Here is a 13,471-nt window from a genome sequence, read left to right on the forward strand (position 1 = left end):
CAAATGCTCAATGACATGACTGAGAGTGGTGTTTAACGTGTACAATTATTCCAGCCTTCCCTCTTTAATAATTTAAAAACACTTTTTAGCTATAGCACAGTTCTACCAGCCAGCTCCCAATCACAAAAGGGCTTAAATATGTAGAATTCTGAAATACCACAACTATCAGAAATTTGGAGGGAACACTGGGAATTGTCTATGGAAATCCAGGTAAGTGGACATTTTTAATTGCATCACATCAATTTGAATTTAAATCATTATTTTTAATTTTGGTATAAAAATGGTACTTTTAGACTAATGTATGTTTCAGCTCTTACTCCTACCATACTTGAGGCATTCAGCACATAATAGTGATGTTACATTTCAAAAACCTTTGAAATTCACCTTTATGAAAGGTCTTAGGAACTAGATTTTCATGTGTTTGTAAAATATATCAATTGATAATGTAAATTGCACATGTTCCAGATTTTCTATTAAAATCCCTGGCAAGAGCTGCTACATGATAGGAGTACGATATTCCAAATCATTAATAGTTAACAGCATGCACCTATATATCATTTGCAAGGTTGGTGTTCATAAAATCAAAGGTCTGCTGGACAATACATTTCAGAAACTTACGTAGTCTTTCTTAACTGTAAAGTTGATTATGTAAGTCCTTTAAAATATTAAATACAGGCCAGATTCTAAAACTTTTACTCACGTTGAGTAGTTCCTTACTTCTTGTGTAATTCTACTGATTTCAATGGCTTTGGTAAAGTAAGAAAATATTGACTATAATCAGAGGTGTCAGACTCCAGTTCTGTGAGGTATTTGTACATTTCCTTTCTAGCTATCAGGATAATTCTAGTTTTGATGGAAGTGATTTCTCTGTAGAATAGGAAAATTACTTTACATTTGACTTGAGGAGGTCAGAAAGTGACACAAAATTTGTATTTAGTAACTGAATTCAGTTAAAACTTCTTTCTGGTAACAGCTGTAAGAGATGTGGAGTTCATTTCCCTTTGCCATCTGATTCTGATATTCTTGTTTGCTAAGTTGTTCACTTTAATAGCATCTGTCTGTGTATTCCAAAAGGTCAGCTTTCTGAATTGTTGGTATGACAAAAGAAATATAAATATACCCCAGGAACAAATAAAAAATGATGTGGGAAGGGTAAGAGGAAGTTCAAAATAAACTGACTCTTTTGGATTCTAGACCACTAATAAAAATGGAAAATAAAAGCACATTATCATTCCTCTTTTACAACTACTCTTATGTTTCCTGCCTTCAGGGAGATAGCTACAGCATTGATTCCTCATTATTTTGTTACTTAACATTGGTATTCAGCACCATAGCTAAGACGCTGCACTCCTCTAAAGGGTTTTATAGTCTAAATTGCCAGTTCCCAAACTGTGGACCACATATCACTCGCTATGGTTCAAGGAGGCCTTAGATGATGTATTAGGAATGGCCAAACCACAGCTTGTGAGCCATATGCGGCTCTTTTACAATTACACTGCGGTTCATGGAACCGCCCCCATGTTCCTTCCCATTCTCCACCAGAAGGGGATGGGGGACGGCTGGAGGCTTCTGCCCTGCAATGAAGTGGTGGGGCTAGGGGCTTCTGCCCTGTACTGAGGGAGGTCTCAGGGTTTTAGTCCCATGCCCCAGCAGGCACTGCCCTGCGAGGCAGGTTGTGCATGTCTTGTGGCTCTCGAACTTCTGTAGATTATTGTATGTGGCTCAGAGGGTCAGTAAATTTGACCACTCCTGCTATACATGTTGGGCTGGCTTCTCCTCGTTTCAACCTATAGTGAAGGCTCTTGCCTGAAGGCCTAAAAAAAGGATGGAAACAAGAAGCAGTAGCTAATCTAGCTGCGTTTAGCAGAGGCCACTGCTAAAACAGAAGAGGAAACAGAGCACTGCACTCTGCAACCAAAGTCAATGTGGGACTGGAACTGTAAGGCACCAACAACAGAGGGTTATCCAGGGAAGAGGATGTTGGGTCTTCTCACCCCAACCCCAGATGGAGCTCTTAACTGCAACAGCTTGAGTGTGATATGTGATGAGTTCGGGGGCTGGGAGTTTGTTTATAAACAGATGCAGGTGATTAGGATAACAAAAGACTTGTCATTAAAGTAAATTAAGGATTCTTAGATCAGAGGTTCTCAAACTGTGGTAATGAGCTCCATTCAGGTGGTCCACAGATAGTTCCCTCTAAGGTGGGCACCTGGATGGCCGCATACAAGAGAATGGGGCCACCCACCTAATTAGTGGAGCCGCACAGGCATGGCTCCCCTAATTAGGTGCCTGGACCATGGAGAAGATGCACATGTAAGGTGAGGTGGTGGCCTTGGGGGGGGAATAGGAGGTAGGTGGGAGGGGGCAGTGGGGTGAGAATAGGGGGTGGGGGGGAATTTGGGATGCGCAGGGCTGCGGCAGCCAGAGAAAGAGACTATTTTCCCCAGCTCCAGGGCTGCGGCTGCTGGGGAGAGACAGCCCTCCTTCCCAGCCTCAGCTCTGTGGCGGGGGAGAGAGAGCACATCTATCGCATTAAAAAAGTAAGACTTACTGATGCTAAATATGAGTTGTGTGCTTTTATTTGTAGAACAAAAAAATTAATTATTATTAAATTTATATATAAAGAGAGAGAGTGCGCTTTTATCCACAGTGCTTTACAATAATTAGCTAACAGTACAAACAACATTTGAAAAGATTATTAATTGATCCATCGAGACCCTGAGCAATTTTCAAGTGGCCCACACAAAAAAAAGTTTGAGAACCAATGCCTTAGATGATCCTGAAAACACTGCCAGGCACTTCAGTTAAAAGATAGGAAACAAAGGATAGGAATAAAAGATGAAAGTGGAGAGAGGTAAATAGTAGCGTCCATCAGGGGTCTGTACTGGGACCAGTCCTATTCGACATATTCATTAATGATCTGGAAAAGAGGGTACGCAGTAAGGTGGCAAAATTTGCAGATGACACAAAATTACTCAAGATCGCTAAGTCCAAAGCAGACTGTGCAGAGTTACAAAGGGAGCTCACAAAACTGGGTGACTAAGCAAAAAAGTGGCAGAAGAAATTCAATGTTGATAAATGCAAAGTAATCCACTTGGCAAAATATAATCCCAACGATACATACAAAATAATTGGGTCTAAATTAGCTGAACCCATCAATAAAGAGATGTTGGAGTCATTTGTGGATAGTTCTCTGAAAACATCTTCTTAACGTGCAGTGGCAATTAAAAAAGCTAACAAAACATTGGGAATCATTAGGAAAGGGATAGATAATAAAAGAAAAATATATTTTTCAAATATGATATCAAATATAAATCCACAGTAAGCCAACTGCATGCAGATCTCAAAAAAAGATTATTTTATTTGGAAAAGATACAGAGAAGGGCAACAGAAATGATCCTGGGTATAGAACACCTTCTGTATGAGGAGACATTAAAAAAACAGACTTTTCAGCTTGGAAAAGAGATGATTAAGTGGGGATATGATTGAGGTCTATAAAATCATAAATGGTGTGGAAAAATTGAAGGAGAAAATGTTTTTTACTCCTTCACATAACACCAGAACTAGGGGTCACCAAATGAAATTAATAGGCAGCAGATTTAAAAACAAAACAAAAAAAGTATTTCTTCACAGTCAACATGTGGAACTCTTTGCCGGGGATGTTGTGAAGGCCAAAACTATAACAGGGTTCCAATAAGAGCTAGATAAGTTCATGGAGGATAGGTCCAGCAATGGCTATTAGCCAGGATGGGCAGGGATCCATCATCATGTTCTGCTTGTCCCTCGCCTCTGTTTGCCAGAAGCTGGGCGTGGGCAACAGGGCAACTTGATGATTACCTGTTCTGTTCATTCCCCCTGGGGCACCTGGCATTGACCACTGTTGGAAGACAGTATACTGGGCTAGACGGGCCATTGGTCTTAACCAGTATGGCCATTCTGATGTTCTTATATAGAACCCAGATGTATCTGCTCCCCGCTGTAACCCACTAGACCCCGCTCTCTTCGCAGAGCTGGGATATAACTCAGAAGTCCTGATGGGGTCTCTCTCTCCGCAGAGTTAGTAATAAAGTAAGAATATACATTCAAATTTTAAACCTAACCAGTATCCCATAAGTGACTTGCCACAAGATGTCAGAACATGTTATTAGAGCTGAGTAGGTCTAATATTTATTTAATTTTCTTTCTTTTATAAAGGAATTAGATACAGGGCTCCTGTCAGCTAACTGCTAACTTATCTGCCAATAAACTAGAGTTTTCAAGTGCCTAAGTAGCCCCAGGAATCACGGTTAAAATAGCTCCCTCCTACCAAAATCTGAAATGGCGCCCCTGGTGTCAGCCAGTATGTCCAATGACGTGGGGGAGATGACGATCAGGTGACTGTTAGCCTATGCTGGGAGAAAATGAACAGGGCAACAAGGAAGTATATGAAAGGGGAAGAGGAGGAAAATGGAATTCGGTATAAGTATGATCAGGTGAGCAAGGGATGAGAGAAGCATGTGACAATAAGAGACAAAATGAGGTAAAAATAGGAGACAGTGTGATTAACTTTTTTTCATAAAAGATAAAACCACACTCCTCGCAATCTCACTTTCCCAAACATGGGACTGCTGTAGTTTCTGCAGTTACGTTATGCAATTGCAAATGGGAGGGATATGGTCAGTGAGAAGAACATGGGGTATCAGTGACCTGTGAGAATCTCTCTAAGAGGTGGTCTGCACTATGAAAGAGTTTTAGAATAAGGTTATAGGGCTTCTTGGGTAATTGTGATGCACATGACATCAGTTCCTACCCTTTAAGGATCTATTTTTTTAAAACAAAATTAATTCCTTTTAAACAATAAAAAAAGTTAGAGGATCATTGTTTGAGGGACGGTGGGAAAAAGTTGAGCTTTGAGGAGGGATTTGAAGTAGGTGAGGGAGGTTTCATAATACAGAGGAACAGGAAACACATTCCAGGTGATGGTGCTGCTGAGGTAGACACCAAAGGAGCGATTGCAGAGTTTGGAGGAGAACCAGTCAAGTATTGAGTCTCAAAAGCCCAGAGAAAGGATCCATCATTAAGCAGTACCTAGAGTCTCTGAGCCTTGTCAGTGCATGCAACTGCTTCATTTCCATATTACTATTGCCCGAGAGTACAACTGGCAAGACTTCTCCAAAATAAAGTAAAATTGGGTCAGTATGGATCATCCCTTCTTCTATTCCCAGTCTTCTCAAGTCTGATGCACTAAAATAGAGCTCTGTTATATTTTTGTTTTCCCGAACTTGGCAGCATACCAACATACAGCACATTTCTTTTATGGCAGTAAGTTTACATTTTTTAAAAAAAATTACAATCCTTTCAACATCTTGTAAAATATCCCTAATCTTTTCCATTCCAGGATAGGCCTTAACAGTGCAACAGCAAAGGTTAGATGGCTTCTGGTGCTCAAAGGACATGATGCAAGTATTCTGAAAGCACACTTTTAATTTAATAATTCCTACTGGCTGGCTTGCTAGCCTGCCATTTTGTTCACTGATTAAGGCTAGAATTTCTATCCTGCTCTTCAGAAATGACTTAATATTTTAAATTCTGAGAAAACAGACCAATTCTGAAGTTTCACCCCTTGAGTGAAGATTAAACAAATGTATTATTTATTTTTTGAGACTCTATTGTGGTTCTATCCTAAAGTGCAATGCCCCATCTTCTTCGTCCTCCATAAGTATATGACGTTTGTCTAAAAAGTGGTACACAGTATGTATGTGAAATGGTGATGTGCGTCGAGTGAAGCATGTTGTATAATAAACCACAATAAAGAATGATATGTAATAAAATTCTCATACTTTAATTACCACTCATAAAAATGTTTTTAAATGGCCTAGTTAGAAGACGAGTGAGGCCCCATTCTTGCCAATTGTCCCATTATGACAAGGACTGCCACATCCTGTGAAGTAGCATTTTTGTCCCCATTTTACACGTGGGCAAAAGCCCAGCACAGCAACATTAAGCAATCTGCCAAATCTGAGGCAGAGCTGAGATTAAAACTCAAGAGTTCATTGTTCCGAGTCCTAAACTTGGTGCACTAGATTATGGCACTGCTGCCTTCTGCTGTACTCAGTGTACTCTGGAAAAAATACTAAACTCTTTAGCAGGTTAATTAATTATTATATCTCATTTGCACTTTGACAGCTCTAAAAGGCCCCAGTTGGGATCTCAGCCCCATTGTGCTAGGCATTATGTGAGTGAGGAATTATTTTCATTAATGACCAGCGCTGGGATTTTCAAAGGAGCCTAAGGGAGTAGTCTAACTTTTACCAAACATCATTGGGACCTAAATAGGACTTTTAAATTCAAGTCTGGAGGAAGTACACTGCTTTGAAAGAATACTCTTGCATGTTTGTGTTGCTTTTGTCTAAAATAAATGAGGATGTGACAGCTTACTGTGGAAGCTAATTTACAGCTTGCTGAGCGTGCACGGTATCCCTAGGTGGCTGATCAATATGCAGAGCTGCCCGTGCAGATGCTTTATTTTAATAAATTATGCATCAATACGGCAGTCAGTCACTTTTCGAGACCCCATTTGTGAGGCACTGCAGGACAAGAAGAAACACAGAACGAAGAAAAGTTAATACAATGATAGGACCAGCTCCCCAAATGCATCAAAGCATTGCTCAGCAAGGCCGAGAACACAGATGGATTCACACCGTCTTTCCACCCTCAGATCCTGGGGGCTCCCAGAGCCAAACTTATGCTTGGGGCTAGCATCTCCCAAAGAGCTCCAGCTCCAGCCTAGATTGTCCCAACACACCACAGAACACCCTCCATGCAGAATCAGTTGCCACTGCTATATCATGGTGCCTTTGGGAAATGTCTAACAAATAATCACTAGGTATATAGCCAGTAGAGACTTAGGATATATTTTTATAAATATTTTATAAATTAAAATAATTGATCTTAAACAAAATGTGATACATCATTAAATGAACATGCACTCCAATGGAGAAGCTGATTTTCCTAGAGACACCATGACTCACACCTGTATATCAGAAATCAGCCCTATGTAATTTCATTCAGTTCCTGATTCTTTAACATAATCCCTATTTTTTTAGCTTCATCTTATCTCGTTCTTTTGCAGTTTGCTACTTTTTAAAATTTAGAATAAACGTATATTTAAAATTTTCAGTCACAACCATGAACTAGTGTGACCCAAGCACCCCTGCATTCACACCCCACACATTACTTCAATGATATTTGAATAAATTATGCCCTGTGAGGTACCATATGAAAGCTAATAGCATGCTGGTTATTAATATCATTGTAAAATGCAGGTGTTAATGTTTGATATGAAGTTATGAATTCCCTGTTTATGATGTTACTAAAACATGTTTAAGACCAGACAGTCTAACCTACGTAAAGGTGATAAACATGTCTGTCCTAGACAAAGGAATGTGGGCTTACCTCAATATACATATGAGCCATAAATAAAGCTGTAGAGCTAAACCAGCAGGGGTTAATCCTGAGCCTGAACGCGAGACAGAAAATTAACATGGTTCCTGCTCTGCAGACACACACACAAGAGCCTGAATCCCCAGGATGCCTTCCTGACTTGTACGACTAAGACATCCCTTTGGGGATATAAGGACATAGATGATGGAACTAGGGGTGCTGAGGGTGCTGCCACATCCCCTGATGTGAAGTAGTAACAACAACCCAAATACATGGTTTCCGCCGTCAGCACCCCCACTGTAAAAAAGTGTTCTACCACCATTGTATAAGGAACAGGACAGACTCCATCTTTATCTTTCACCTGAGGAGACAAAGAAACCATCCAATTTGATCTCTCTGCTGGGTCATGTCCAAGCTGGCCATCAAAAAGCTGGAAAGGAGACTAGGGGTGAGAAAACCCATCTTGAACGAACACTAACTTGCTAAACTAAGTTTTATATTTTTAGATGTGTTTTCACTTTTATTTGCTTGTAACCATCTCTACCTTTATTTCTTTTATTTGGTATCACTTCATCTATGCTCTTTTGTTACTTTTACTATAAACAAATTCAGTGCTGTTTTTGAGGGGAAAGATGCATCTACCCCAGTTAAACTAACGAACTGTGATGTACTGACTCCTTAACAGAGCAACAAACAATATCTTCTATGAATGCACAGTGGTAGGGGCTGTGCATTGCAGAGAAACATCTCTGAGGAACTCAGGGGATGAAGTTTACTGGCTGTTACTTGCTAGGTGAGGTTTGGGCTAGGAGAGCCTTGAGAAGTTTGCTGATGAGGAAGACAGACTGGTGTGGCAGGAGGCTGTCACACAGTCTGCCAGCAAAACTCTCACTTGCTGAGGCAGAGGGGTAACACAACAGCTCATAGCTCAGGTTCCCCTGTAGCATGTTATAACCAGAAATCAGCACCATTTCAAATTTAGCAAAAAAGCTTATTATTTGAATATAGTTTTTGGTAAAATACCGTAATGATTTCTCCATTAGTTGATCAATTACTTTAGTACAGAGTATCATTTGAGAATCATTAGGTTCCTTTTTTAATTTCTTTTTTTTTTTTTAAACACCTCAGCTATTCCAAAGCATTTCAGGTTAAAAGGATCACAGTCACCAGATTCTCTCTCAGGCATTCTCCTTACATGGAAATTTTCCCAGGAAGCGTTTTTTTTTTTAAACTATCAATACTACTTCCACCACAATCTTTTAGTAAACTTATGTAATTAATAGTGTTCTGACCTATCTTTAAAACAATGTTTAAAAATGTTAAGCACACAAAAAAAAAGTCTATGCATCCAGCAACCGAAGCAAAATATTTCTTTAAAAATGCAACGATTACCATCCTATTGCGCTGTGCCTGCACCTAAAGTAACCTTGTGAATGTGCAAGTTAAAAGCTGGCATACAAAAACTAATTATGTTTTTTTTCTTAAATAGTCTAAAGAAGATATACCAAATACTGCACCCACAACATGAAAAGTACTGTTAATGTGCCACAACATCTAGAATTAATCTTTTTAAAAAAGCTGCTTAATAAGCGTAACAAAGCTATTAAGCCACTGATACATCTTTATATACAAAACAGAACATTCTATAAAGTGCAACATAAGCTAATTGCTATCATCTGATTTATAGATTTTTTTCCTTTTAAATAATAGAACTGCTGAAAATATACTAAAATGTCCAGTAATATATAAAAACTATGTTAATACTCAATGTTCATACCTTTTTTGAAGCTACATTTGTTAGAGTGTTCATACTGAGTTCTAGTGACTGAATAATATGAGAGAGGGGAAAAACCTAGTTCAAATACTATAAACTTGATTGATACAAAATATTTAGTTGGTAAACTACCATCACTAAATGACAGTTTTTCAGAACTGAAGCCTTCCAAATCTTAGACGTATTCAAGAGAATAATTTATGAAGAACCATAAACATATACCAATACAGTGAAGCCTCAGAGTTACAAACACCTTGGGAATGGAAGTTGTTCGTAACTCTGAATAAAACATTATGGTTGTTCTTTCAAATGTTTACAACTGAACATTGACTTAATACAGCTTTGAAACATAACTATGCAGAAGAAAAATGCTGCTTTTAACCATCTTAATTTAAATGAAACAAGCACAGAAAAAGTTTCCCCTTACCTTGTCAAATCTTTTTTTTTTTAAACTGTCCCTTAATTTTGTAGTAGTTTACATTTAACACAGTACTGTACTGTATTTGCTTTTTCTCTCTCCCTCTCTGCTGCTGCCTGATTGCGTACTTCCAGTTCCAAATGAGGTGTTTGGTTGACCAGTCAGTTCATAAATCTGGTGTTCATAACTCTGAGGTTCTATTGCATTATATTGTTCTACAGTATTATGAGTAAAAAGTATATGCAATCAGGAGACAAACCATTCAAGTTAGATTGCAAATTTTAAAGTATGACTTAAAAAAAGTAAGTCATACCTTTCTCCTCCTTAAAATATCCTACCCTTTAACAAAAGTGTAGGTAAAATTAATGCTTATGAAAGCATTAATGATTTTTTAGCAGCATTGGCTAAAGCTAAGTACCACTTCTATGTAGTAAGCAAGCAGTTTTGACAATAAGAAAAGGAGTACTTGTGGCACCTTAGAGACTAACAAATTCGTTAGTCTCTAAAGGTGCCACAAGTACTCCTTTTCTTTTTGCGAATACAGACTAACACGGCTGCTACTCTGAAACCTGTCATTATGCAAGTTTTGACAATGTATCTCAAACCCGAGGTGTAACAGGCCATCAGTCATGGAAAACCTGTTTTGTTTTGTGGCCTTGGTGAGTAGTAACTTTTTGCTTTTGCAGTCAGCTGGGAATTACAAAGAGCTGCTTTCACATGTACATAGAACGAAGTTCAATATAATTTATAAACATAAATTGATTTTCTGCTGACTTAAGGCTGTGCTAATACAGCCAGCAGGCATTGATCCAGAATTGGTGGACCATGGACAGGATGTGTAGGAGACCAGAGAGGAAAGGACCAGGAGGGTCACTAAAGCTATGAACACTGAAAGGAGGGCAGAGGGAAAGGGTCTGGGAGGGACATGGAAGGGTGCCATGGGGCCACAATTCTTGGTCTCAAAACAAGGTCAGTAAAAGAGGTAAAAAGAGGAGTTGCATGGACTGGGGCCAGTGATCGGCACAGTACAGAGGTGAGCAATGACTTTTCAACATAGGTGGTAGTGAGGTTGTGTGTGGGAGGGGGGTGTTTATTTTTTAAATGTGTAGAATTTTAGTAAAGAAAGCAATTTTGGGGGTGTTTAGAGTCAGCTGAAACACTTTTAGCCTTAGCTTTTTTTAAACTAAGGTTTTTCTTTGTGTATCTATATACATACAGAGTATATGCATATCTTATAAACATACTGCAAATGAGGAAAAATCTAAACAGAAGCCTGTCAGAAGGATAACATTAGTGTTTATTCATGCTCTATGACCATGCCGTCAGCCATGACAATCACATTTCAGCATGCTGAGTTCTTGTATGATTTCTGATATCCACAGCTTAGACAAAGCAACTCTGCAACACAGAATTAGAGTCCTTTAAGACAGAGGTGCTCAACCTTTCCAGACTACTGTACCCCTTTCAGAGGCCGATTTGTCTCTTGCATACCCCAAGTGTTACCTCACTTAAAATATATTTGTTTACAAAATCAGACATAAAAATACAAGTGTCACAGCACACTATTACTGAGAAATTGTTCACTTTCTCATTTTTATCCTACAATTATAAAATAAATCAATTCAAATATAAATATTGTACTTATATTTCAGCATATGGTATACAGAGCAGTATAAAACAAGTCATCTGTATGAAATTAGTATGGACTTTGCTTGTGCTTTTTATGCAGCCTGTTGTAAAAGTAGATAAATAGCTACATGAGTTGATGTACCCCCTGGAACAGGGGTTCTCAACCTTTTTCCTTCTGAGCCCCCGCACCTCCAACATGCTATAAAAACTCCATGGCCCACCTGTGCCACAACAACTGGTTTTCTGCATATAAAATCCACGATGTTAGGGGGGAGCAAGCAGAGTAATTGCCCAGGGTCCCATGCCACAGGGGCCCCCATAAAGCTAAGATGCTCAGGCTTTGGCTTCAGCCCCAGGTGGTGCAGCTCATAGCTTCGGGCTTCAGCTCCATGCGGTGGGTCTTCAGCTTTCTGCAGAGGGTCCCAGTGAGTCTAATGCTGACCCTGCTTGGCAGACCCCCTGAATCCTGCTCATGGCCCCCCAGAAGGTTCCGGGCCCTTGGTTGAGAACCACTGCTCTGGAAGAACTCTGCGCACCCCCAGTTGAGAACCACTGCAAAAGATTTACATCAACAAGGTAACTATCCTCTCTAGAACTACAGAGTCCATATAACCAGCAGTCTGCTAACAAGGCAAGCATGCTAGCACTCTTAGACAATGACACCAGTTATTAAATGTGTACGCAGGATCTGAATGAATTCTCCCCCGATAGCTAGCTGGGAGGGAGAGAGACTTCAGGAGCAAACTGTATTTACATGCACACACCTACTCTGCTTAGATATCCAGCAGATAGAGCGCTGTTGCTCAAAGTAATCAACTATCGCTGGTGTTGGGTTACAAATCACTTTGGTACCGAATTCAGGGGTAGTGAATTGCTGTTACCAATGTTGTCATTATTGTATGAATAAAGGGGAGCAGAACTGTGCTTAACCTGTCGCTAATGAGGGGGTCACCCTCAGCTGAAAGGCCCACGTTAAGCCAGGGGCTCAAATGCCAGAGCCCTGTGAAAGTAAGAGGGGTGGAGACAGGTGTCCCAGTCAGGAGGTGTGGACCCTCCCCAAAAGTCCCCAGTCTGGTTTAACCTGTCCCCTCCACCGTTCAAAGAAAGAGCTAAATAAGCTTCATTAGGAGCCTCTTTGTTATATTAAAGTACTCAAATGAGAGCTGAAATCACTTGAGATGGGGAAGTGTTTCTGCCCAGCCTGCAAAGAGCTGAAAATTACTAAGAGACTGATGTGCAGAGATCACAGCAGAGAGGCATGTGGCAGCAGCAGGTGACCGACAGCCGGTGAACAAGCAGCTGGCGAGGCGGTGAGCAGAACAAGAGATTGGTGGGGTGGCCAGGAGCAGCTGCTGGCGGGGATGACCAGCAAAGCAAGTGCTCAGATGGCAGAGAAAGTAAGGTGCCTTTTTCCCCCAGGTGGGAGGTGAACTCACACAGATGCAACTCTGGATCTTGGGTCCTCACTGACCAAGGACAACCACTGTGAGTGGGGTATGGTGAAGGAGCAGAGAGGGGCACAGAAAAGGAACTTTTAGTTGTAGGACACAAGAACATGAGGCAGAAGGCACTGCCCCACCCACTCTGGGGTGAGTGTCCTGCTCAGTTTTATAATTATGAATCCCACTTGTAGCATTTTCCCTAATTAATGTCAGGTGACTTCCCTCCTTTCATTAAAAGTTTATTTTCTACACTCAGACTCTGTGCTAGAGAGTGGGCAAATATTGCCTCTCAGAGGTGTCCAGGGGTGGTGCGTAATTTTCCCATGTTACTGGGTAGGGGCTCGAGCTGGTTCTGTGTTGTACTGTTGAAAAGGATATTGAACCCGGCCCTGGTTGCTACTGGCTCCAGCTGGCAGAAGGGTTACAAATACATTTTTCCTCTGGGGCTCATTGAGAATGCAAGTAAAACAGCCATATTTGATAGACTAGGTGTTTAGGTAATATTTTTTATAGGACTAACTTCTGTTGGTGAAAGAGACAAGTTTTTGAGTTACACAGAACTCTTCTGATCTGCTCAGCAACAGGTTAGCAGAGTTGGAGTACAAGTAGATTTCAGGGTTTAGCAGTTCAGTTTCCTACTTGGAGCAGAACTCTAACACAGAACTAGGTATTTTCTTAGTGTAATATGTTTAGTTACAAAATGTACATGAGTCCTGTTTCCTTGAACAGGGGTAGCAACACACTGCACATAGGCAACTCTCTCTTACGTCAACCTAATATAAGGCA

The 13,471-nt window shown here is 40.2% G+C and overlaps 1 protein-coding gene across 8 annotated transcripts in view; it reads right to left on the reverse strand.

The window, feature by feature from the left end:
- The window catches only part of MSRB3 (methionine sulfoxide reductase B3), a 161,874-nt gene that overhangs the window by 132,243 nt on the left and 16,160 nt on the right, over positions 1 to 13,471 (reverse strand). For 2 of the 8 annotated variants that reach the window (XM_038387550.2, XM_043493852.1), the window contains one exon: positions 11,465 to 11,795. The exons of 5 other annotated variants lie outside the window; for them this stretch is intronic. In XM_038387550.2, coding sequence (XP_038243478.1) covers positions 11,465 to 11,563 — 99 coding nt within the window. In that variant the 5' untranslated portion in view covers positions 11,564 to 11,795. Of the gene's footprint in view, positions 1 to 3,864; positions 3,876 to 11,464; positions 11,796 to 13,471 lie in introns of those variants that run through there. One more of the 8 variants, XM_038387558.1, reaches the window with a different exon arrangement.

This window comes from Dermochelys coriacea, chromosome 1 (assembly GCF_009764565.3).
Source record: "Dermochelys coriacea isolate rDerCor1 chromosome 1, rDerCor1.pri.v4, whole genome shotgun sequence".
NCBI lineage: Eukaryota > Metazoa > Chordata > Testudines > Dermochelyidae > Dermochelys > Dermochelys coriacea.